Source organism: Desmodus rotundus, chromosome 10 (genome assembly GCF_022682495.2).
Source record: "Desmodus rotundus isolate HL8 chromosome 10, HLdesRot8A.1, whole genome shotgun sequence".
Lineage (NCBI taxonomy): Eukaryota > Metazoa > Chordata > Mammalia > Chiroptera > Phyllostomidae > Desmodus > Desmodus rotundus.
The window spans coordinates 96063516-96089836 of NC_071396.1; the positions used below are offsets into that span (position 1 = coordinate 96063516).

Here is a 26321-nt window from a genome sequence, read left to right on the forward strand (position 1 = left end):
CCAGAGAGACAATTGGCACAGTTTAGGTGACGTGATCCAAGGCAGCAACAGCAGAGACAGAAAAGAGAGTATGAACGCAAGTACAATGGTAGCGTTAGATGGGATCCCTGGGCACAGCCAGATACAGAATTGAGGAGAAAGGAGAAATGGCAGAAGATTACTTGGTTTCTGGCTTGGCAATTTAGGTGGCTGTGGTGATGGCCATTACTCAGGAGAGGAAATTTAAGAGGAAGAGCAGGTTTAAAAACAAGTAGAGTTTTAGACAGAATAAAAGTTTGAGGTGAGGGTGGGGTACCCAGGCGGTGAGGTTAGCAGGGATCGGGCTCAGCTACCAACATCTATAGCTCACGCTATGTGCCAGGCCCTTTACAAGTATTAACTTGCTTCCTCCTCCGCATATCCATTCAGATAGGATAGCAGCCACTGTCACCCCACCGCACGGAGGGGAAACTGCTGCACAGAGAGGTAAAGTAACTTCTCTAAGACGCCACAGCGAGGAAGTTTTAAAGCTGGCACCCCAAACTTACTCTGTGCTCTGAGTAAACTTACTCTACCACACTGCCTGCCTCCAAAAACAAAGAGAAAGATCAGGATTATAAATGTAGATCTGGGTGGTTTCCCATGTACAAGTGCAGAGTAGGTGAAGTCACAGGCACATATGGGAACTCCCAGGGAAAACGGGCCGAAAGAAAAGAAAACCATTTAGGATGAAGAAAACCCTCTAGGGTCTGTTAAGGCAAACGTGAGGGAGGACCCAGAGGAAGGAGCCAGTGGGGGGAGAGCAAAAGAGGCAGTAGGAGAAGCCCTAAGGGCAGGAAGTAACGACATCCTTGTAACCCACAACAATCCCTCACAAAGTCTACTTCTTATGAATGCTTTTAATGGAATTAATAGGCCTAGTCTCAAACGACGATTTCAAATATCCATGCTTAGGCACATTCGAAGTCTTCATGGATGAGAAATACTGAAATCATGTTTGTGACTCTTCTAGAACCAAGTTAGTGGAAGACATGTTGTCATTAAATATGAAACAGTAGCTCAGGCACCATATGAAATCATTCCTTACATTTATGGGCAGCTAAGAAGGCTTTTAAAAGCTTTATTCATATCCTATTTTCATGGCAATGAAATCTGTCACTCGGCTTTGCGCTGTTAAAGATCACATGGTTTTGCAACTGACAGATACAAAACCGTACAGTCTCCTCCTAAAGCGGATCTGGAAAACGTGCGCATGAAAACTGGTCGCTCGGAGGAGTCACTAGCGCACCTGGCCAGCCTTGAGTTGGACTGCTGTCCTGAATCTTCTGTGCGTCTCAACAGTGTTTGTGGTGCATTCCTTATCTTACTGCCCAGTTCTACACCCTAAACACAAACTACACAATGAGTTCCCTCAAGGTACAAAAAAGCTGGGCCCCATTTCCAATCTGAGACAAGTGTTTTCTAAGGGAATAAATCTTGACTTCCAGGCCCGAATTCAAAGTGCTTTCCAACCCTTAATGTGTGTATAAATCATGTGGGGATCTTGTTAAAATGAAGACTCAGAGGCAGCAGGTGTGAAGCTGGGCCGACAGTCTGCAATTTCTAACAAGAAATCACCCTCCCGGACGGTGTGGGCCCTCTGGGCCACACTGGCTACCCAACTGTGGCCCCTGGGACGTACCAGAACTGCTCGTCCCTCCGCGTGACAAACAGAGGACGCTCACATCGCCTCTGCTGAAACTGGTGACTCTAGAAGTTTCCGTTAAATCGTTTCTTTTAAAACCCATTTATCATTCATTCATTCACATCTCCTCTTGGTGCTGTTAATGAAGAGTAACCCTCCTTTCCTGTTGCTTTATTGTCCTAAATTGTGGGTCTGAGAGTGAAGGCCCTCCACAAGAAGGCCCAGCTGGCTCGTTCCGGTTTCTCTCCTGTAATCCTGGACAGACCCACGACACGCCGACTGAACGGTCAGGTTCTTTTCCAAATGAAACCATGCTCTCTCACCACACCCCCTCCCGTTTGCTTTGGTTTGTTGTGACTGATGCCCTCGTCTCTCAGGCGAGTCCCTACAGTCATCTCTCTCTGTTCACCTCGCCTAATTTCTCAATTAGATGGGAGCTCGCTATTCTCTGAACCAACCACTCACCCTCACCGTAGGAGGTCATTCTAATATGTATGACATTCTGCTGTATATTACATGTGTTGGGACTCGTCACATCTCTGCTATGAAGTACAAGCTACTTGAGGGTGGACATTGTTATAACTGATTTTGATACTCCCTGCTTATCACAGCTCCTTATTAATACGGTATTAAATAAAACTCCATTATTCTCTCTAGAGCATCCAGAAAGGGTGACAGCCTGCTGATTCCTTAACGTTAGCCTGGTGAGACCCCTGTTGAACCTCTAACCTACAGAACTACATAATGCTTGTGTTCTTTTAAGTCACTAACTTGTGGCAGCAATGGAAAACTAGTATGGTACAAAAAGAAACTAATATAATACAAAAACGAATATAGTATAACCAGTATGCTATAAAAAGAATTCTCCAAAACAAACACAGGTAACGCCCAGAAGGGCAGTGCACTGTTCTATAAAATGCTCAACAAATACGTTAATGAAAATTTAGGTTGTATTACTAAGAAATATACCTGCTCCTCTGTAAAAATCTAATATGCAAAGCTTAAAAGCAGATTTATAAAAATACTGAATTAAAATACAATTAATTTTGATTGAAAAGTTTGGCTAGAAAACAAAAAAGAAGAAGGTCTTTTCAACGAAATGAGCTGACAAAAATTAAGTAGGAAAACTTGATACTCCTTGAAAATAACCTTTAAAAGGGACCACCGTGATCCCCTTTTCAGTGGGTCAGTCAGAAAGCAAAAGGCAGGGTCTCTTTCCAAGCTCACATTTACCTGATGATCCTCTGGGCCGCGTACTGATGGAGAGAGCGGAACTGTGCCGACATATTTGCTAGGGCGGCCAAACAGTTTGTGTGAAGGTACTTGTCCTGTCAGAAAACAGCAAGTTGAAAGCATTCATCAAGTCTCCTCTACGTTTTAAACAAGGTTAATTAGAAGCAAATGTAAACTCGATTGTCATTGATTTTTGAAAGCTCAGGTCCCTTTTCTCTGATTGCGAAAGTTCAAAGATTTCTCACCGCACATTTGGAAGCAACATCTGGCACAAGAGTATGATGCTATCTATGGCCTTCATTCTCCCTGCCCTGGTGAATACTGAAGTATTTAGCTGCAGAAATATTAATGTTTAATTACGGTGTGCTGCTCCAGAACCCAATGGGTACATACCGTGTAAGCATATGCACTACAATTATCTTTCTAAAATCAAAAGTCTCCATTCGAAAGCACACCTGGTCCCTAGAGTTTCAAATAAAAGACTGTGGCCATGTATCTGCATTAGCCCCACAGAAGGAAATGACTGAAAACAGGCCAGTAAACTTGACTGTTTCTCTAAGTTATGAATTCTGTATATGGCTCCTCTACTGACTGGAACTGAAATTTACTCCCAGGTACGGCAAATACAATCCAGCTGAAATTTTTCCTTTACTCTTTAAAGCATTCTCTTTCCCAAATGAATTCATTTTTTTCTTGTGCTCTTATCTTCTAAGTCTGTTGTTGCTTTTAAAAGGCAAATCCGTCTTATTGGTCCAGCACAGAAGACAGCATCTTTCACCTAAAATGTGCTCCATGGCCGGTGTTCAATTTCATGAATATTTCTCTAATCATACAATCTACTAAATATTAAGGAACAGATACTATATGTAGTGCCTTAGGATCATGTAGTACAGTGACTGTGTACTGATCAGTGTTTTTCCACTGTATTTCATGAGAATGTTGGCACTCCAAATATTGAGACTGCTTGACACTATAGTCTTAAGCATAGCGATAGCGATAGCGATAAAAAAGGAGCGATGGGATACTTACTCTTGTCCTCGTCATGTTGTACTGAATGGTTCTTATTACGACCAGTATCAGGAGACTCCCCAGTGAAATTTCTGTTAAAACCCGTTCTGAATACCAAGTAATATTTTTTAATATCTGCAACGGGGAAGATAAGTTTAAGTAAACACGACTGGTTTAGGAAAAAAGGATTGCCCATGCCTATGGCTTCAGATAAGCCATGGCCATGCTATCAGCTAAACAGTATATAAAAGCGAACTGTGAGACTTTCCGTGCAAGATAGCCAAACTGCGCGGACGTGTTTACTTCTCCTTCCTCCTCCAATATAAAAGAAAAAAACCCAGGTCTGAACAGAGGAGGAATTGTTAGCAGACAGAAGGGAGGTATGGCACATAGGACAAGAGCGACAGAAAAGACAATCAGCAGTTTGAAAGCAAATATAAGAAAACCAAGGAGCTTCTTGAAAAGTGGAGCCATCCCAACAACCACAAAAAGCCTCCACGCTGCATTCAGAAAAAGGCCAAGAATGCAAACAGCCAAGATCTTCAAGAAAAGACGTGCCCGTGTTCTTTCCCGACTACTTAGAGCAGGCAGCTCCCTGCCAGGCCTCAGGAAGCAGAGCTGTCTTCTAACTGCAGCTGGCACGGCTCCACTGCAGGTCTGCGACAAGGGTATCACAGAGGGGGCGGGGGGGCAGGGGACAAAAAGTGGGCAGCACAGCAGCCAGTTCCAGGCTGCCACGCAAGGGAGGTAAAACACAGCAAAACCAACAGGCTCAGCTGAGCACTGAAATTCCCTGAGGTTTTCTTCTATTTAAGGCACTGCTACTCCCTTTCTCCGTGACTCAGGGAGTCAATGTGCCATGCACCGCCCCATCCACGCCTGACAAAGAAAGACTGGCAGGCTGCCTTCGGCCTCCATCACTCACTCACACCTGCGAGGGAGGTCCCACCACCATCGGAAAGAAATGAGTCTAGCCTTTCAGTGATAACTGTGCAGGGGCAACAAAAAGCCACGAGGAAAACAGAACAACTCAGTAATCTAAAAGAGGGCCACGCTACATCAAATCGAGCCTCTGTTCTAATTACTGATGTATGTGAAATACCAAGGACTGAAGTACGTGTTCAATAACACAATGACAGAATCAGCCAAAGCCCAACGGAGAAAACTCCACTAACAAATAACCCAGTTCCTACAACAAACAAATGGGATATAAAAGGTGGGAAAGGGAGAGACGATCACAGATTAAAAAGAGTCCTCAGAACCAAATACAGTAAATGGACTTTGGAAACTGATTTGAACCAACCAACTCAGAATGACATTTTAAAGATAATTGGAAAAATGAATTAAGGATTAAAAAATTATTTTATTGGATGTGATAATAGTATAATGGTTATATATTTTTTTAGTTCATTCTTGTTAAAGTGACATAGTGAAATATTTACAAATTAAATTAACCTGTATATATGCAATTTATAAGATTTTTCGAAGAGATTTTGGCCAAAATATAAAAGGCAGTGAGGGTAGGGCAGGAAGATAAAATAAGAGCAGAAGACTGTTTATGATGAGTCTACGGTGATTCATACTATTTTCTTCTAATTGTGCTGACATTTAATGTGCTCATGGTAAAAAGTTTACCAAGTAAATAAATAATGTGAAACTTAACACATGGAACAAATAGACCCCCTAATTAAACAAATAATTTAAGAATCTGGAAAAGTTTTAATTCTAATTAGTGTATTTGATGAGATTTGACAGAATACTTGCTCCATAAAATAAGAACAAGCTACTAGGAGTAAGAATCACAAAATGAAGAAAAGCTGAGAAAAATTAAAAATATGGTAGAGAGAGAGCGAATTAGCAGGATGGGCATTACGGAAAACTGAATTTGTGATTTGATAGATTAAATTTAGAATTTCTCTTAAATAATAGCAACAAAAAGCAAAAAGACAAAGTACAAGAGAAAAGTAGACAGCTAATACATACTTAACAAAAGGGACAGACTAAAAGGAAAAAAATAGTAATAGGAGAAAATTTCTTTAAGGGAAAGAAAAACTTTCGATATTCTTAGCAGAAATGTTGAAGAAAAAACCAATGTATATTGTGGTAAAATTTCTGAACTCACAGCATATGAAAAAATTCTATTGGCTTTCAGAAAGAAGAAACATGTTTTCACCCAAAAAGAGAGAGAGGCAGTTTAACATTAAGCAGTTTCCCATCTTGAACACCAGGCACCTGAAGGACACGAGAACGATGCCCATGAACTTTAAAGGAATAGATTACGACTGTAGAATTCTACCCCTAGAGAAACTACCACGCAAGTATGCAGTAAAATAAAGACTGAAGTATGCAAAGACTTAGCATGAACCACCCACGCACCAGTTCTGGGGGGAAAAGTGCTTGGCTGGCCTCCTTGCCACCATAGCAACAACAAAAACTAACCGCCAGAATTCAAGAGATGGAAACTATGGGCTACCAAACAACAACAAACAAAAACCACAATTATAATCCATAAAAATATAGTTAAGTCTAAATGCTATAGTTGCACCTTAGGCCTTCAAAAGACCAATAAAAATAGATGATCTCCAGCAATTCTGCCAACCAGCCTCCCAGGTTCCTAATGACACTGGAAAGGGACAGGGGACGCGGACAGGCAAGAATGAAAAAGGAGCAGCGTGCCCAACTCCGTGCACGTGCACGCAGCACCTCCACAGTAAAGTTTTACTCCAGCCAACTCAGGTCGCCGGCGCCCTCATCACAAACGGCCCACCCTGACCTGTGCTGAAGCCTTCACTCGGAGGCTGGCATGTGGCAAAAGGCCTCTAAACGGTAGTTGGCTATTGCTTGAAAAGTAAAAAATGTAAAACTTTAAGCATTTCCACTTATTCATGACTAGTTTTGTGTGGTTGCTTCTTGTTTTGTTTTGCTGCTGTCCCTGCAGACAACACAGCACGGACCTGGTGGAGCCCCAGGGTGCTGTTTGCCCCCCTTCCTCCCTCCTTTCTTACTCTCCAGACGCAGACAGAGCCCCGCCTGCTGCACTCTGCACGTTCTAAATGTTTTCAGTGTTATGGACAGCGCTGTGGGTAACGAGTAATACGCACATCCTCTCTGCGCAAACGCACGAGGGTCTTCCTAGGAAGACCTGGAGTGAAACTGCTGAGGGGTGGGGTATTCACTGCTTCAGTTTAACTAGTATCTCTGAAAGCTAAACACACACCTCTCTTGTGACCGAGCAACCCCACTCCTAGGAACATACTCAAGAGAATGAGGGCATATGCCCACTGAAATACATATTCAAAAGCATACATAGCAGCTTTATCAAAAATAGCCCCAAACTGGAAAAAAGCCAAAATCCACCATCAAGAGGATGGATAAATATATCATGGTATATTCATACAATGGAGTAGCACATAGTAATAAAGAAAAAACTAATGACTTATTACCATAGGTATATTTCAGAAACACTGTGTTGAGTAAAGAAGCTAGCATAAGAGAATACACTGTACATCAAGGAGAGGCACGCCCTAATCTGGCGGGAGGAAGTCACAGCAGTAGTGACCTGGCTGGTGCGGGGTACTGACCGGCAAAGGGCACAGACCCTCTTCTGTTGTGCAGAGAGTGGGCAATGCCTTGATCTGGGTGGCACTAACATGCATATGCCTCTACATGCAAAAACTCCTACATTATACCTTTAAAATTTGCACACTTTCTACTTTACATTTCAATTTTTAAATGTTTTTAAAAATCACACTGGTTTTTTATTCTTTATCAAAAGAGAAGTAAATGTTATATTAAAGATTTGAGTAAACCAGTGCAAATAGTTTCTCTTCGGTGGAACTTTCTTTCCATAGTGTCAAGGTTCCTTAAACCTTGGTCGAAATGATGGTCACACTATATCAGAGGCAAAAAAAAAAGTTTTAATGGAACATGAGAGAAAGGTAAGGTGACACGAAAGCCCCACTGAAGAAAATGTTTGCACCCAGTGAACAGTGAACCCCTAGCCCCATCTCTCATTACCCCCAACATCAAGGAGACGGGAAGAGTCCCCTCTGAGAAACTGATCAGCCCGAAAGGGGAGGCTACAGAGAGTAGGGTGCCCAGAGAAATCGACTGCATAGAGCAAGTTATAGTGAATACGTTCTGCCCACACGCAGAACTCCGGTCCACTTCTTAGTGCCTCACTCCTCAGTAAAAACAGATAAGCGAGGATCACCAGGCATTTGAGGAAAGCCTTCAATGGGGAGTAAGGCAGGAGGCAGAGAAGAAAGGAGGACTGAGAAAACATGCAAAATGCTCTAACAGATTTACAGGGGATTCTCAGTTTGGCCGAAGTACTGGGGGAAGGGAGAGAGAGTCTGTGAGCTGGGGGCTGGTGCTGGGAACCCAGAGAGAACACGCCTCTGTGCAGGAAAAAGAGCTGATAACACCTTCCCCCTTAGGAACAGTCAATGTCTAAATCTGAAAAAACCAGAAACACAACATAAGCATTTATAAACATGAACAGAGCCGAAAGCTGGAATTAGGAATAAGAGAGACACAGGCTGTGTTATTTTTCACTAACACTTAGTACTTTCATGCAAACGGCCAGTTATAAAAACAGGCACGGGATGTACAGCGCAGCACAGGAAATACAGTCAGTAATGCTGTAATAACCGCGTGTGCTGTTGGGGGTTCCAGTCTTATCACAGCCATCACTTTGTGAGGTCTGAAGTGTCTAATCACTATGTTGCACACTTGAAACTAAGATAATATTATATGTCAATAATAATTGAAGAATAAAATTTTAGAAAACCTACTGCTTCTCTGTAAGTTTTAACACTATGTCCACATATACTCTGACACAAAGAAAATACCAGAAAGGAAGATAAAGTCAGTTTGAGAATGGAACTCACCAGCAGGACTACAATTTAAAGAGTAAAATTATATTATGCTCTTTTTTAAAAATATAAAACAACTGATATTTCAGTTTTCTTCCCTTTGTTCCCTATTCTTTCACTCACTCTGTATATAGGAAGCAAACCTGTTGGACAATTTCTGCCTTAACTAAAAAGTGGAAATGAAATGGAGAAGAAAAATGAACCCACTGGCAGCAAAAACATTTGCCTCAATTAGTAAAGAAACCATTTTAAGAGTGTTTTCAATAGTGCTTAATAGTCATTCAGGGGAAAAAAAAAAACCCACTACTTCATAAATGGTCCACACACCATTTCTAAGTCGGTGCTGGCAGAAACAGCTAGCAGGAACCGTGAGAAGAAATGCTAAGGCCGTAGTAAATCTTACGGAGGGACATGTCTATTCTGCAGCTCCAGCCAAGCAACGGGAACTCACCACTTCGTGAATGGACCTATTGAAGCCATCATCTTCTGTGAGGATCAACAGTATTATAAGTGCCATATACACGTGGTGTGAATTTCTTTCTTCAACATGATACAGGATCTCAAGAATTGGTAAAACCTACGGAATATAAATTGTAATTTACCACTTCTATTACTGCACTATGAGACCAATGTCTTAAACCTCTACACCTTCACTGTCTGCCCTGTGCTTTAACTCCATGGTTACCAGCCAGCCTCTGAGTGGAAGTCCTTCCCGTGTGCAGAGCTAAGGCCCCAGCAGAGGAAAGCACCTCCCTTTGAGCCGGGCTGCAGGGCTCACGGTCAACCCCTGACACTGAGCGGCAGCAGGCCGGCCTCCGGCCTAGCAGAGACCTACACACAGTATTCTTAGGGACTCTGGCCTGTGTCAAACACGACCTTCTTAAGAGCAAAGACTGCAAAATAAAAGAATCGTTAACAATGACAAGATCAGATCAGCACAGCCAACTTTCCATCCATAGCATATTTTCTAATCATAGCTGCGATAAATATTTATTATAGAAGAAAGGCAGAAGGACAGATAAGAGACATCAGATAAGACATTATCAAAGTAATCTATGCAAGAAATTGAAAAACAAAAATCCCGAAACAAATAAGGAAAGCCTACCCTACCTTCCCAAGCAAAACCAAAGCCTTTGAACTTTTCACTGCTGCGTATCATATGCAGACGCCTGCCCTCTGCATCCTCGTACGCACCAACATCTCACCATGGAACTTTCCAGAACAGGTGATGTCACACGCTTCCAGCTCACTGCTATCATTCCCTTAGGATACATCACGTTAAGATTTGTCTCTGTGCTCGTACGCACCCATCAGTACGCAGGTCTTCTTGCTGCAAGTTTTCACGCACATCAGCAGGACGCCGTCGCACCCAGTTTTGCTGTGTGAGCCAGTGTTTTCCACATACAGCCGGTATGGAGGCAGGCTCTTTCATTGTTTGTCCTTACTGTCACTTTGATGTGGAATGCCCCCTTCAATGAGTTGTAACATCCCATATTACTCAGTGTACGATGTTTAACACTAAAAAGAGGCTCCCAAATATCCCGTGAACCCTGCTATCAACCTGTAAAAAAAATGGTGCAGAGGGGACATTCCTTTTGCTGCCAGCAGTGGGTGGCTGTCACAGACCTCAAGGACAGGGAAGCTGGTTGTGCTGCTGTGTTCTCCCACTCTGTGCTGCCATGTCTACCTGCTGTGTCTCCTACATGGTCAAACTCAGACCTCTGTGTCTGGTGACATCTCCCCATCCATGTCTCAACCACCACCTTTGTGGCAACCACGCAAATACACCTTCCCTCTGGGGAAAGGAAATTATTCTTTGAAATATTAAAAATACAAAAAGCATGAAATGTTTAGCACAATACTTACAAGATTCTCCATATCTGTGCGAGCCAACATGTACGTTCTAATATTACTATTCTGGTGGAGCAAAGTATACAAGAGGAGGGTCGCCTGGTCAGAGGTCTGCTGTTCACAGAGAGCTGTGTACAAACTGTTAAAATTGATCTGGAAAGCATGTGGGATTGACGAGGGGAAAGGACTGTTGTCTGGAACACAGAAAACACGGACATTTTTCATATTACATCATTATTTTCTAGACCATGCCTTATATAAATAACGAAAGTCCTACTCATCTATATAATTCAGTTCCCATTAATTCTGTCTAAGTTGCTACATTTCATATTCAAAATTCCAATTTATAATTTTACCTAAAGAAGAACTAAGCGAATGTAAAACACGGTGCCTAGAGTTGGTAACATTGTACTGTGTAACTGAAATTTGCTAAGAGTAGCTCTCTGTACCATGTCAACAGCTCCCCAATGATGACGCGTACTGTCCCTTATTAAATCCATCGGCAGCCGCGTCACTGCTCTGAGCAGTCTCACAGAGGATGAAACAGGCTCAGAGAGACCACGTACCTTTTCCACGACCAGCCCTGAGGAACACACAGATTAGCCTCTATTGCTTTCACTACATAATGATGCTTCCTTAAATATAGCGATAATTCAGGGGGTCAGTTCTGTGATAGATGCTCGTTTAAATCTTACAAAGAACTGTGAGCAGTAGAGACCATAATCCCTGCTTCACAAATAAACTGGTATTTAAAAAACAAACAAATGGGTGGGAGAGATGGGGGGTGTGCGGGGCAGGGGAAAGCAATGGGGGGGGGGAGTGGGGACAACTGTAATTGAACAAAAAAACTTAAAAGCAATAAACAAAAACTGGGATGTGAACTTAGGTCGGTTGAACTCTAAAGCCAATGCCTGGAAATCAATGAACCATGCAGTCTTGGAAAAGATGACTACTCCAGGGAGGTTCAACCCTAAACAGTAACATTTGCCCAGAGCAGCAAAAGTAACAACAGTAGATACACATAATGAACTCTGCTTTGTTGCAAAATCTGAGCTAATCATTTTAAAATCGTAGGTGCTTGGTACTTATACAAGTAGTATTAGCGGTTATCATCTCCATTTTACAAGCAAAGCCACTGAGGCTTATTGAGAGTAAGCAAACCGTGACAGGCCTCACCAATCTGCAGTGACAGATGGGCGGCACGGAGTCGGACCTGCTGGACTCCAGAACTCGCTTCCTTAACCATTAGGCCACACTGTCAGTAAGAGTACGGCATGGCAATGGAAAGTACTACTAGATAAATGAGCTTTCACTTTTTACCTGTCAAGTTACTAGAGACCTCCTGCTCCCTGTGAAGAATAATACCAGGATTAGCAAAGCCACAACTAACTGGCACCCTCACCCCCTGTCTGTGAGAAACATATTAGAACAGCTCTGAAAAGGAACAAGGCCAAGTGCCTCAGACTCCTTACAGATTCCCATGCAATGACTAAGTTCTACCCATCTTAATTACGTTAGTGTCGGTACACCTGTGGAGAATCTAGCCCAGCACACTAATATTGCTCCTAGAGTACACCCTTTGGTAAGAGAGTACTGTGTCTACATGGAACTATCTACTTCTGCTCCACCTCGCAGTCTGGCGAATTATGGCCCACGGGCAGCCCATCACCTGTTTTGGAAATAAGCTTTCATTGGAACCAGCCATGCTCACTCGCTGATGTATTCTCTGTGCCTTGTGCTACGATGGCAGAGTTAAGAGGTGGTGACAGAGACCACATGGCCACGCAACACCATCTGTCCCTTTGCAGAAAAAATTTGCTCGGTTCTGTTCTGATTTTCGGTTGTATAAAACTCCAAATAGACTTTGAGTGAAAAATTATGAACAACATATCATTTAGAGTTTTTTCCAGGTTAATTCCTATCCCTAACAGGTAGGGGAGAAGGAAGCTAAGCTTGGTTATCTCTAAAAGAAATGTAAATTTAAATGGATATAAGGAAGTGCAGCCCTCATCTAAGATTTATTTGACCTTTCTTAGAATATAGGCAGGACAATCTAAGTTGTTCTCATCGATCGATATGAAAATATACTGAACGGTCATCTCCACAACTACTGAAATAAACCAGAGGGGGTAAACAATACCCCCCCTTCCTCATTACAGAGAATATTCGGGGAGAAAAACATAGCACCAACCTTGTGTATTCTTGAAGGACATAATGGCCTGTCTGTAGGGGTTTGGTGCGTCTGCAGCATCGGTCAGGTTGGCCAGCACCAGCAGAAGCAGGAGACTCTGGTTGGCCAGAGGGGAAGGAAGTGCAGGAGGGGCGGCCGCTCTGCTGCCCACGCCGCCCAGGGTGAAGACAGTCCAGAGCCCAGCTTGAGGAGAAAACAGACAGGTGAGATGTCCTGGGACTAGTAACATAAATACATTTCTGTACAATATTCTGTATGTTTTCATATTTAGAGTTTGAAGTAACACTTCTTTTTTATGAAAGTAAAGCAAGTGCATTATTTGAAAATTCTCATGTTGCCCAAGGATACAAAGTTTGTAAAGACTCTGTCATCCCCTGTTTCCATAATTGCATTGCCACTTCCCATAGATAACCACCATCAATTTCTCAGGCACCTCTCCACAGTTTTCTTTATATATCAAAACACAGTCGTGAGAAAACTTCACGTGTAACTTTATCCTCGTATCTGAAAACCTAAGCAAAAATAGTAAAATATCTAGGAAAACACAAATATCAAAATTGGCCCAAAAGACAAAAGCTGAATTGGCAAATAACCCTAGAAGACTGAAACACAGACCAGAGCTAACCCTGAAAACAAACCAAGTCCAATATTTTTTACAACTAAGTCTAGCAAACTCTCAGAATACAGATAATCCTACACACAAGCAGTTCCCGAGTACACACATGGCTGACGCCTAGACAACCCACTGGACAAACCCAGAAAAACCCCCATCCAGAAACTGGACAAAGACTGCAATTGAAACAAAACAGAAAAATTAACAGAGATTTTCAGATAGCCTAAATCAAACAGAAGGAGATGAACTTTTGTAGAAATTTGTTAAAAGTGTAAATGCCCACAATCAAGGAGGTTTTGTTGCTGAAATGCAAGGATGATTCATTCACCTTTTAAAAAAAACTATAAATTGCTCTCCACTTTAAAAAGATGGAAAAAAGAAAATAGAGTCATTTCAAGAGATGCCAATTTTTTTTAGATTAAACTTAAAACCTATTCTTAATTTAAAGAAAAAGAATTCTTACAAACTAGAAAAGGAAAAGAAGCCACTTTGTTTCTGTAGTCTACCTGATCAGAAATCCACAGCGGTCAAATATCGCAAGAATTCCCATTAATATCACCAGCATCAGCACTGTATGACCTGTACTCCAAATGAGAGATGCTAAGGAAAGAAAAAAAAAGACGAAAAAGAAAACATGCCCCCCCCAAACAATCTGTGCACTGTCCAATACGGTAGCTACTAGCCACCCTGAGTGGTTCTGGGCACCGGGAACGTGACTGTGTCATCCAAATTGCATTGTGTCGTAAGTATAAAATACACACTGAGTTCCAAAGGCTTAATACAAAAAAAAAGTTAAAATCTGTCACTAATTTTTTAGTATCAATTACATGTTAAAATTATAATATTTTGGATATATTGCATTAAAGCGTACTGTTAAAAGTAAATTTCACCAGTTTCTTTTACTTTTCAATATGACTTCTAGAAAATTTAAAGTTACATATGTGTTTTTGCATCTATGGTTCATCTTATATTTCTATTGGGCAGGGATGTCCTAGAACATCAGGAGAATCAACCGACACACTATTAGAACTAAAAGATTTTAGTACTGTTCTACAACAAAAAAATCAACACATAAAAAGTCAAAAGCCTGCATATACATGAGCAATAATTAGAAAGTTCAATCACAACAGCAACGAACCCAGTAAAATATTCAAGAATGAAAGATAAATACCGTATGATCTCACTCATAAGAGGAATCTAATGAAAATAAACTAACAGGCAAAACAGAACCAGAGACATGGACACATGGAACAGACTGACAGCTGCCAGAAGACAGGGAGGGGGGAGATGGTGGGAGAAGGGGAAGGGATTAGTCAAAGAACATGTATGAATGACCCATGGGCATGGACAACGGTGTGGGGAGGGACTGTGCGAGCTGGGGGTGGGCCGGGCAGAGGAGGGCAAAGGGGGAAGCATTGGGACAAGTGTAAGAGAACAAACAAGAAGAAAAAACACACAGCAGAAATGTGGAAGGCCTTTAAGCAGACAACCACAGAACTTGACCAAAGGTCATATGAGATCTGAATTAATACAAAGGTACAACATATTTCTGGACAAAAAGACTCAATACTGTAAAACTGCCATTAGTTAATTTAAAATTCAGTATAACCACTATCAAAATACCAAGAGGACTTTACGTAATATTGGTATTTTGTAATACAGTATAAATAAAGTATTGCTGAATATGGAAATACATAAGAAAAAAAATTTGAGAAGGGCTAATCTGGGTAGAAATGCTCCTGATCAAATAGCAAAACTTTTATAAAACTATAGTCATTTAAAAGTCTACCATAAGACTACCAGCTGATTTCTCAAAAGAAACCTTACATGCAAGAAGGGGCTGGAAAGAAGTATTTGAAGTCATGAAAGGCAAGGCCCTAAATCCAAGATTACTCTATCCAGCAAAGATATCATTTAGAATGGACTGGCAGATAAAGTGCTTCCCAGATAAGGTCAAGTTAAAGGAGTTCATCACCACCAAGCTCTTATTATATGAAATGTTAAAGGGACTTATCTAAGAAATTGAAGAAGATTAAAAACTATGAACAGTAAAATGACAACAAACTAACAACTATCAACATATGAACCTAAAAAAATAAAAGAAAGAAAAACAATGAAAACAAAAACTAAGCAAACAACTAGAACAGGAACAGAATCAGAGAAATGGACACCATGTGGAGGGTTTTCAGTGGGGAGAGGGAGGGGAGGAATAGGGGGGAAAAGGTACAGGGAAGGAGCAGCACAATTGGTAGACATAAAATAGATGGGGAGAGGCCAAAAATGGTATAGGAAACAGAGAATTCAAAGAACTTGTATGTACAGCCCATAGATATGAACTAAGGGAATAGAATGCTGGAGAATTGGGGGATGCAGAGCAGAGGGGGGGATAAAGGGGGGAAAATTGGGACAACTGTAATAGCATAATCAATAAAATATACTTTAAAAAGTAAATAAAAATAAAATAAAATAAAAGTCTATGATATGGGCAGTAGAGTAGACAATTGAATGGAAATGAGTTCAGAACAGAACCACATGTGTCTGAGAATTAACCTTATGGTACAGGCAGTATTCCAAATCAGTAAGAAAAATAGTAAAATTCCATAACTGTCTTTGGGACAATAGAATTTAATCATTTCCCTAATATGTAAGTACAGAAATATGTGTATAAACCTTGAGTTGATAAAGCCTTTTTCTTATGCAAGACACAAAATTCAAAAAGATACAAAGAACAGTAATTTGACTACTTAAAAATTAAATACTTTATGTAATGAATTACATTATAAACCAGACAAGAGAGGAGAAAACATTTGCTACATATAAAACAGAAGAGGATATTTATTTTTTAAAAAGACCTCCTGCAAATCAGCAAGAAAGCAAGCCAAAAATCCAAAATAAAAATAGGCAATAAAAATCCAAAGCAATAAAAGGAGAAAATTAATTAATACAGTAAGACCCATGAGAACACAATTTTTTGAAAGATTTGTTCCAACTGTCAAAGGGACAGAAAACCAGCAGTGGTGAGAGATCAAAGTCGTACAGAATTTTGTGGGCGTCTGGCAGTTCTCACTGGAATTCAAAGTGCACATCCCCATCAACCCAACAATTTTCATCCGGACACTGAAGAACATTCGAACAGCTACACAAAGATTCAAATGCAGGAATATTTAATTGGTTTATAATTGCCAGATACTGACAGCAATGTGGGTGCTCACCAAGAGCACTGGTTCACCCATAATATGGAATACAATACAAAGAGGTAGATACCTATATAGGTGTTATGTGTGTGTGTGTATTTTAAAAACAGGAAGGACTGAGTGTACATTGTACTGGTAAAAGAAGCTAGCTCTCGCATGGAATTAAAGAGGGACTTTTGCTGTATTTGTATAGTTAAATGTTCTACAATAAGAATATATTCATTTACTTCTTAAAAAATAAATGTAAGATAACAAAATTAAAATAACAGAACAATACAGAACCAACTGGTATATGAGGTTTGTCCAGAAAAAGTCCAGCCATTGTTAATATGATGAGAATGTTTAGTGTGACATCACTGTAACCTGGCAGCCAAGGAGAGTGGACTGGAATGCACATGCATGAACAATGACAACCTCTCTGCACTAGATAGTGGGGGTGGTAGATGCCACTGAGTGAGCACATGTGCTACATGGCCCTGGCATTCAAAATGACTGAGTGAGTAGAGCAACAAATCTGCATCAGATTTTGCATTAAGCTTGAACATTCCTCCATGGAAACCATTCAGATCATTCAGAAGGCCACGGCTATGGGCCACTGGTGATCGGCAGCTTCATCACGACAACATGCCCACTCATGCATCATGTCTCATGCAGTTTCTTGGCAAAACATCAAATCATCCAGGTGACTCAGCCCCCTTACAGCCCTGATTTGGTGCCCTGCGACTTCTGGCTTTTCCCAAAACTCAAATCACCTTTGAAAAGGAAGAAATTACAGACCTTAGATGAGATTCAGGAAAATATGATGGGGCAGCTGATGATGATTGGAAGAGCTGTGTGAGGTCCCAAGATGCCTACTTTGAAGGGGATTGAAGCGTCATTAACCTATGTACAATGTTTCTTATACCTTGTATCTTCTTCAATATGGAAACACCTCATCAGCTTATCATTAAGTGAAAAGGCAATTCACAAAGCAGTTTACATATGCAAGCAATGTGCCCATTTGGTTTTTTTACATTGTAAATATGCCATACGTATCGACACATATGCATGTGAACGCACCTACAGGTACCGGGCAGGGAGTGCTGTTAACAGCATTACCTCTGATCACGAAGAGAGTAGGAGTGAGGGGGGCTCGAAAAAGTCTCAGGTTTTGCCCCGTGTTTACTTTGCTCCTCCCTTTATAGCACGGTATATTTAAGCACAACTTAAGCAATTCAAAAACATAAAGAAGTGAGGGAAGAAGTTCCTGGTCCCCAACCCCGGGAGATGTGATGCAACATACACTTGGACTAGGAATGCAGCCCTGGGACTTTTATTTTTAAAAGGCGCCTCCTGGTAGCTTTGGAGGGGTCGTCACCAGCACGTTAACGCCGATCTAAGATGATGGCAACAGACATGATATTTTAATCTTTGTACAGGCCTAATTTTTTAATACTTATTACATTTGGCAGGTATCATTTTTAGAAGGACCCCTTTGTTAAAGAAATGCTTTTGTAAAGAAATTAAAAATGAAGAACAAAATAGGCAACACTGATCAATTTGATTTTTCCTGAACACAAGCGAATACTTTTTATTTCTTCTTTATACTGTCAACAGTTTAGTGGGAACATTTGTTCACTTTTAACATTTTGTGTTTACTGAACACACCATGTAAAACTACCTTATGGAAATCCTACCAATATATTATTTCTTACATGTGTGGTGCTACAAATCTCACACTTTTTCTGTGACTCACTGGGATGATTTTACTATTAGTTCTTAAGAAGGTGGTGTTTTGGGGGGAGGGGTTAATATCCCCCCTGCCCAAGTTTCAGAGGTTCCCGGAGTGGTCCAAACTGCACGGCCTGTCTGGTATAGACCTTCAGCGTAGGTACAAGTCAACTTGAGTCCAGCATGAGAAATCAGCAGGAAGGATTTTTTAGGTAGTATAGAAAGGATTTTGAGACAAGTGAGGAACACAGAAAAGTGTCCGTTAAATACTATGCTTAATCCTTTTCATTATAAAAATCTGGATAGTTGGATAAAATGTATCACCTAATCATTACACATCACAAGTTTAAATTTATTCAAAACAATGTTCACAATATCTAGTTGAAAAACTTGGGACATTAAGAAAATCAAAATTATATAAGAAAGTACAACACGTAGCCAAGTAGTATTTGCTTTGGGACTGATCTGTTGTTTATCGTACCATTTAAAAAAATTTCCAATCGCTTCCTTTCACTCAGGGTATGCTCCATATCTACCTACCCCTATATCCACCACCGTGTGTTCCGGGATTACAAGCAAAGAAAAACACAACTAGGAAGTTCAATATGCAACAAAAAATAATCATAAAATGCTCTCCAAGGTAAAATATAAGTGTTTTTCCCCCCTTCTTCATAGCTGTGCATCTTCATTACTAGAAGAAATAAGAGTTGACCACCACTGGACAAATTTCACAAACAAAACTGATTCTCTTTTACCACAACTTCACTCTCCTGTGTTTTTCCCTTCAAGTTTTTCCAAGAGGACTGAGAAACTGCTCATAATACCAGACAAAGTAACATTTTATTGGGAAGCTATGCCCCCGGCCCACCTACAAACATAGCCCTGCTTCCTTTCTCTGGTAAATATTACTGCTGTGTTGCCTTTCCTTATAGGGAGAAAGGAGGCAGCCTGCCATTGCCTACATTGTAGTTTAAACTGGCCCATAATATTGGACCAGGATTCTTCCAAAAGTTCATTTCTCTTTGCTGATCCAAGCCTCTGATCTGTGACCCAAGAATCTTGGTGGAATTGCGTTTTCCTGTTGGAGGGAAAAAAAAACCTTCTCTCCACCAGAAAAATAAGGGAAAGTTACAGCATATTTCTTTCTGTTCTAAAAACCAATATTTTTAAACTGCATCCTTCAGGTCCTCCAAATAAACTCTTAAAATAAAATTCACCTAACTAAAAACTAAAAAGTCCTCAGATTAACTAAAAGAACTAATCTGGTGTTGATGATTCCATTTTTTTTAAGTATTAACTCAAGATTAATTTAATATTAACAATAAAATGTTAAGAAGATACAAAATTTGAAGAACTGAAACATCAATACAAATAATAATCATTGGGGAAAAAAGAACTCTAGTTTTACAAAACATTGAACTCAAAATTAAACATCATAAAAAAATTATGTATTTATTTTTCGACAGAGGGGAAGGGAAGGACAAAGGAAGGGAGAGAAACATCAATTGGTTGCCTCTCTCAAGTCCCCAACCAGGGACCTGGCCTGCAACCCAGGCATGTGCCCTGACTGGGAACCAAACCTGAGGCTTTCAGTTTGCCGGATGACACCCAACCCGCTGAGCTACACTGGTCAGGACAAAAAAATAAACGTCATTTTATTAGGATGACCAAATTACTATTTTTTCATATTACTAACCATGCTACTTGTCAAACTATAATTGATTCCTTATATCTAACAAATATATTACAAAACACTAATTATTCAATCAGAACTATAAAAAAATACATGATACCATACACTATCCTTCACAGTTATAATAATCTGCCAAAAGGGCCCTATTCATATATTTGAACCTATAATATTGTAACAAGCCAAATACCATGAAAGAATTAAGGAGCCCCACACAGGTGGCTCAGTTGGTTGAAGTGTTGTCCCCCACACCAAAGAGTTTCAGGTTCGATTCCTGGTCAGGACACGTACCTAGGCTGCAGGTTCGGTCACCAGTCAAGGCACAACAGGAGGCAACCAATCGATGCTTCCCTCTCACATCAATGTTTCTCTCTCTCTCCCCTCTCTAAAATTAATAGGCATATCCTCAAGTGAGAATAATAAAAAAAGAATTAAGGAGAAGCAGGTCAGCTATTAGAAACATGGATGAAAATGTTGCTAAAGACATTTCAATTAAAACAGATAAAAGGCTAAATCGTCAATAAATACCTGGTGAGTGCCTATTAGAGTCAGGCCCCATGCCAGGCACCAAAAATACAAAGAAGAAAAAACCATACCCTATTTTTGAGGAAGCTGACAGCAGAGAGGGAAGATGAACATCAAACAACCACAAAGCAGTTTTAATTGCCATAATGATCCAACAAAACCGCCTAATTTTTAAAATACCCATGCTTTTCCTATACAAGTGTAGTGAAATTAGAGGGGAAGACGGTTTCACCAATAAAAATGTTAAGCGTGTATTCCAGTGCAACACTGTTGCGGCCTGATCCCAATGCAATGCCCCTCCCTTGGTGCCTTCTTGAACAAAAGCCCTGCATTTAAAGCAGCGCAGGGCTGCAGGGCTGCAGTTCCCAGTCATTCTCACAGCAAACTGCGGCCACACGACTACATTCTAGCCAATGGGATGTACCTGGGAGGAGCAGGTGCAAGTTTTCAGCTATATGCTTAAGAGAAAGCTGTTTTCTGTTCTTGTCTTCACACTTCCCTTTGGCTAGAACCCCGGTGGAGTGGTCGGGAGGCAGATGTGACTTTGTGCATGAGGACACCACCCAAGGGAATGGCAAAACAAGACAGCAGAAACCCTGGTCCCTAGATGGCCTCAGGAAGCAAACCCCCCTGTACCCCTGGACCAGCTTAGACTTCACTGTGAGAAAAATGTAAACCTTCTTCCCTGTTTAAGCCACTGGTAGCTATCCGATCCCAATTAAAAGCCAAACCAATATCCTGAATAATACAATTGTGTATTAAAATGTTTCAGAATATTATCGATTAGAGATTTTGTTAACAAAGAAGTTTTAAAAATTCTTTGCCCATCATAATCAAAAACTTTTCCAGATAATTGTAGATTAGTATGCTCTTGTAAAAGATAATACAGAGAGACCCCATGCACCTTTCACCCAGTTTCCTCTACTGGTAACATCTTACAAAACTGCAGTACAATATCACAACCAGAATATTGACATTGACAGTCAAAATATAAAGCAATTCAACTCCATCATCAGTTAGGATCATCTGCATGGAAAGAAATGTATCCAATGACCACTGAACTTATTCTGAAGTTGATTCCTTTCAAGGGTCCCACCCCACCCCACCTATATTCCATTGTCCCCTAATATATACTGCCTGCCTGTGCTCCTTACATACATTCAATTCGTCACTTACTAAGGGCTTGCTACAAGCTGGGCAAAATGCAAGAAAATGAATTAGTCACTGATGAACCCAAAGACAATGATGTCCTATGCATGGTGTTTATAGTCTAGGGAGAAATGGGCATGAAAGAGAGACGAGCAAGTAAATAAACTGCAATGAGTTTTGGGGGAGAAAAAGAATGTTACCTTTAGAAATCTATCAATGAATAGAACTGACCACTCTTTACAAGTTTGCAAATCAGCCAAAGATGCCATTCCACTTCCTCCCTTTTTAAAATTTCCTTTCATTTCTCTTTTTTACTTTCCTAATTGCTTGAAAAATCCTTCCGAGGAAGAACTTTCAAGGTGCAAATTACATGAAGCAAAACCAAACTATTCTCTCCTCTCTGCTCTCACAGCACTTTGGTTACATCTATCACTAACCTACCACTCACTGTCTGACTTTGTACTTATGTAAGCTACATATGTAAAAGTCTTCCTGCAAACTCCCTGTTGGAAGAGTTACATCTTTTTCATATTTTATATTCCTCGGAGAGCTCAAACTTATAAACTTAATTTGTTCCTTTATTGCCTTACTTCACTTTCTTAACTCTACTCAATGAATTATATAATAAATAATATAGATTTAATATTTTACATTTTAAAGTGTATACATATATACATTTTAAACTGGCTATTTAAAGGAAAATCATTATTATTTTTGAAGTTCTAAAAAAGGTGTCAAAATTGGCTTTAATCCTGTATTATAAATGACAATACTCCAATGTGGATGAGGGTACTAGAAGACAGGTACTTTCAGACGCTGGTGGTAGAGTTGTAAAGGGTATAATATTTAAGAAGGACAATGTGGTAATGAGCATCATAAGCTATTAAGAATATGCAGATTACTTAACTCAGCAAGTCAAATTCTGCAATTTATTCTACAGAATGAATATAAAGACCAAATGAAAGGCTGTTCATCTTAAGACTCTGTACAAATGTAGACACTTAAATACATAAGAAATTGTTTGAGTTAATCATGATATATTCATCAACACAATTAAAAAAGAAAGCCCATGGTTAGAAACCCAGGTGTATCACCCCGAATGGTCAACAAGGTTAGTATTTTCCCAGGAAGTCATATAGGTTTTAGTATGCACACTTCCTAGAATGTATCGTTCGGTTTAATGCTTTTCAACTAATGTTTATAAAATACTGTATTTTTCAGACTATAAGACATACTCCCCCTCCAAATTTGGGAGGAAAATGGGGGGGGTGCATCTTATAGTCCGAATGTAGCATACCTGGCTCTCTGGGGTGGCGGAGGGGTGACGGTGGAATGGGTTTTTTTTCCCTATTTTCCTCCTCTAAAACCTAGGTATGTCTTATGGTCTGGGTGCATCTTATAGTTCAAAAAGACGGTGATCTTTTGTATCTCCAAAATTTAAAACATTTTAAATGAAATAGGGGATCAAATTTCATTATGATTATAATTAGCATGACAGAATTGTGGACGTTTTGAGGAATGAACTTATGAACTGAGTGTAAAAGAAGTAGATGTATGTCTCAGATGTGGCTGGCAGTAAGAGGGCATCATGGTGTCATGTCCAGTGTGAGCCATTCTCTACCTTGGGCACACGTACTCAACATGTTTCCATAAGATGCTTCACACTGAGGCCCCGGTTTTGTCAAGTGTTACACCCTAGAGGCAGAATTTGAAAACTTAAAGAAAACTCTGGCAAAGGGAGTAAAACAAGTAAGAAAAAAATGACTAGTACAGAAAAGAATATGTTACTATTTGCAGGACAACCATTCATTAACAATAACTATTTGATCAAGAAACAATGTTTTAAGCATTTCATATAAAACACACTAGTTTGTTACTTAAATATACGAGGTCTGTCCAGAGAAAGTCCAGCCATTGTTAATATAATGAGAACGGTCAGCGTGTCATCGATGTAACCTGGCAGGTAAGGAGAACGGACTGGAAAGTGCATGTGTGAACAATGACAACTTCACTGTACTAATCAGTGGGGGCGGTACACTGTTGAGTGAGCAGGTGTACTGTGAGGCCGTCACATTTAAAATGAGTGAGTAGAGCAATGAATCTACATCAGATTTTACATTAAGGTAGAAACATTCCTCCAGGGAAACCATTCGAATGATTCAGAAGGCTGCAGCTATGGGCAACTGGTAATTAGTAGCAGCTTCATTATGACAATGTGCCCACTCATGCATCACGTCTCATGCACAGTTTTTTGGTGAAACATCAAATCACCCAGGTGACTCAGCCCCTCTATAGCCCAGATTTGGCTCCCTGCGACATCTGGCTTTTCCCAAAACTCAAATCACCTTTGAAAAGGAAGAGATTTCAGACCCTCGATGAGGTTCAGGAAAATACAGTGGGACAGCTGATGGCGCCTGGGAGAACTGTGTGAGGTCCCAAGGTGCCTACTTTGAAGGGGACTGAGGTGTCATTATCCTATGTACAATGTTTCTTGTATCTTCTTCAATAAATGTCTCCATTTTTCATATTACAGGGCTGTAGAGACAGACCTTGCAGGCCTTTAGAGTGCTTCCAAAACCTGGTTGAATATTTCGGGCTATTGTATACATATAATTTTTAAAACGTAAAAAAAAGGCGAACAGACTCCAGACCGGCATTTTTAGCAGAATGTGTAATGTCCATGAATGGATGCTGACGTAAATGGTAAATATCTGCATTACACAAGTGGTACCACACGGCCAGTTGTTGGGTCTGGGCTACAAAGGGGCACAAGGGCACTTTCTGGGGGATGAAGATGTTCAATGTCATGACTGTGGCAGTTATTACGTGACCGCATGTCTTGTTAAAACTAACAGAACTATACACTACAAAAGGGGAACTTTGCTGTACATAAATTATACCTCAATAATCTTGACTGTACCTTTCCCTCTCCAAAGTAATTTTGGCATGGATGTGGAGCAACAGAACTCTCGTAAACTCTAGTGAGAGTACAAAATGGTCCAAATACTTTGGAAAATGGTTTAATTATAACTACAATAGTTGAATGATGCATAACTAGGATCCAGAAAATCCACTAATTGTTACACCCAACAAAATCCTTACATATGGCCTTGACAGGTGTGGCTCAGTGAGTTGGGCATCGTCCTGCAAACTGCAAGGTCAGCAGTTCGATTCCCCGTCAGGGCACATGCCTGGGTTGCGGGTCAGATCCAAGGTTGGGTGTGTGTGAGAGGCAACCAATCCACACATCGATGCTTCTCTCCTCCCCTTTCTCCCTGCCCTTCTCTCTCTCTAAAAATAAATAAACTCTTTCTTAAAAAAATACTTACATGTATGTGCAAAGACGTGTACAAGATTGTACACAGCAGCATCATTTTAATAGCCAAAAGTTAGAAATAAATCAAATCTACATTACAGTATAAAAGATAAATAAAATGTGGGTTAGTCTTAAAATGCAATAAAATATAATAATAAAAATGAACAAACTATCCTTTATGCAAAAGCATGGATGAATTTCACAAGTAAGCAAAAGAAGGAAGATATAAAGGAACGCATACCGTATAATTCCATTTATATAAAGTCCAGAGCTAAGCTACAGTTCTAGAAGCTGGATCAGTGGCTTCCTCTTCAGCTGCAACACAAGAGAGACTAGGAGGGTGCGAGCGAAGGGTTGCTGGGTGCTGGGTTGTGTGATCTGACTGGTAATCATACATCCGTTCGTTCACTTGAGGACAATAAACTGAGCTACACCCTAACTGTCTGTGCGCCCCTTCGTATGTCACACTTAAATAGAAATGTTTACCAACAAGAAAAACCAGTACGCATCCCCTCTCGGACAATGACGATGACGACGACAGGAACGCACCCTCCTGCTCAAAGCAGTGATCTCTGTGTGCTGGAACTGAAGGTGACTCGCTCTGATTAGAATGCTTTAATTTCTAATATAGTAAAACAAATCATAAACAGTTTTAAAAGTTCATAAGATATCCTGAGAACAGTATTCGTTAAAAGAAATATATTAGCCCTGGCTGGTATGGCTCAGTGGATTGAGCACTGGCCTGCAAACCAAAGAGTAGCTGGTTCAATTCCCAGTCAGGGCACATGCCTGGGTTGCAGGCCAGGTCCCCAGTAGGGGGCGCGTGAGAGGCAACCACATGTTGATGTTTCTCTCCCTCTCTCCCTCCCTTCCCTTCTCTCTAAAAATAAATAAATAAAATCTTAAAAAAAAGAAATATATTAAATTGTTGGTTTAGTGAGGGAAAAATCATATTTGATGTTGTGTCTTTATTAACGGGCACAGTCCTCTAGTGCCTCTTTTTCTGTGTAATTAACTGATGTGTTAAGAAAACATAATCTATAGAATTATTTTTGCATTTTAAAATGAATGTAAAACAGCAATAAATACATAACTAATAAAATGAACGTGATCCAGCAGCACATGCAATCCCGAACGGCCAGTCACACCATAGTGCTAGAAAGGGGGGTGGGCAGAGGGCACTACTGGATTCACTTTTTACATGTGTTTACATTTAAAGCACTCTTAAAATATCTGATGACTACTCGTCCCTAAAACAGTTTTGAGTCAAATTCCATTTTCCTAACACAAAACAGCATGAT

The 26321-nt window shown here is 40.4% G+C and overlaps 1 protein-coding gene across 3 annotated transcripts in view; it reads right to left on the bottom strand.

Moving 5' to 3' along the window:
- DYM (dymeclin) overlaps positions 1-26321 on the bottom strand; it is a 286983-nt gene that overhangs the window by 151889 nt on the left and 108773 nt on the right. For all 3 annotated transcript variants that reach the window (XM_053912308.2, XM_053912309.2, XM_024580592.3), the window contains exons 9-13: positions 12824-13006; positions 10648-10826; positions 9233-9358; positions 3926-4039; positions 2897-2991 (exon numbers count right to left, since the gene is read on the bottom strand). In XM_053912308.2, coding sequence (XP_053768283.1) covers positions 2897-2991; positions 3926-4039; positions 9233-9358; positions 10648-10826; positions 12824-13006 — 697 coding nt within the window. The remainder of the gene's footprint in view (positions 1-2896; positions 2992-3925; positions 4040-9232; positions 9359-10647; positions 10827-12823; positions 13007-26321) is intronic.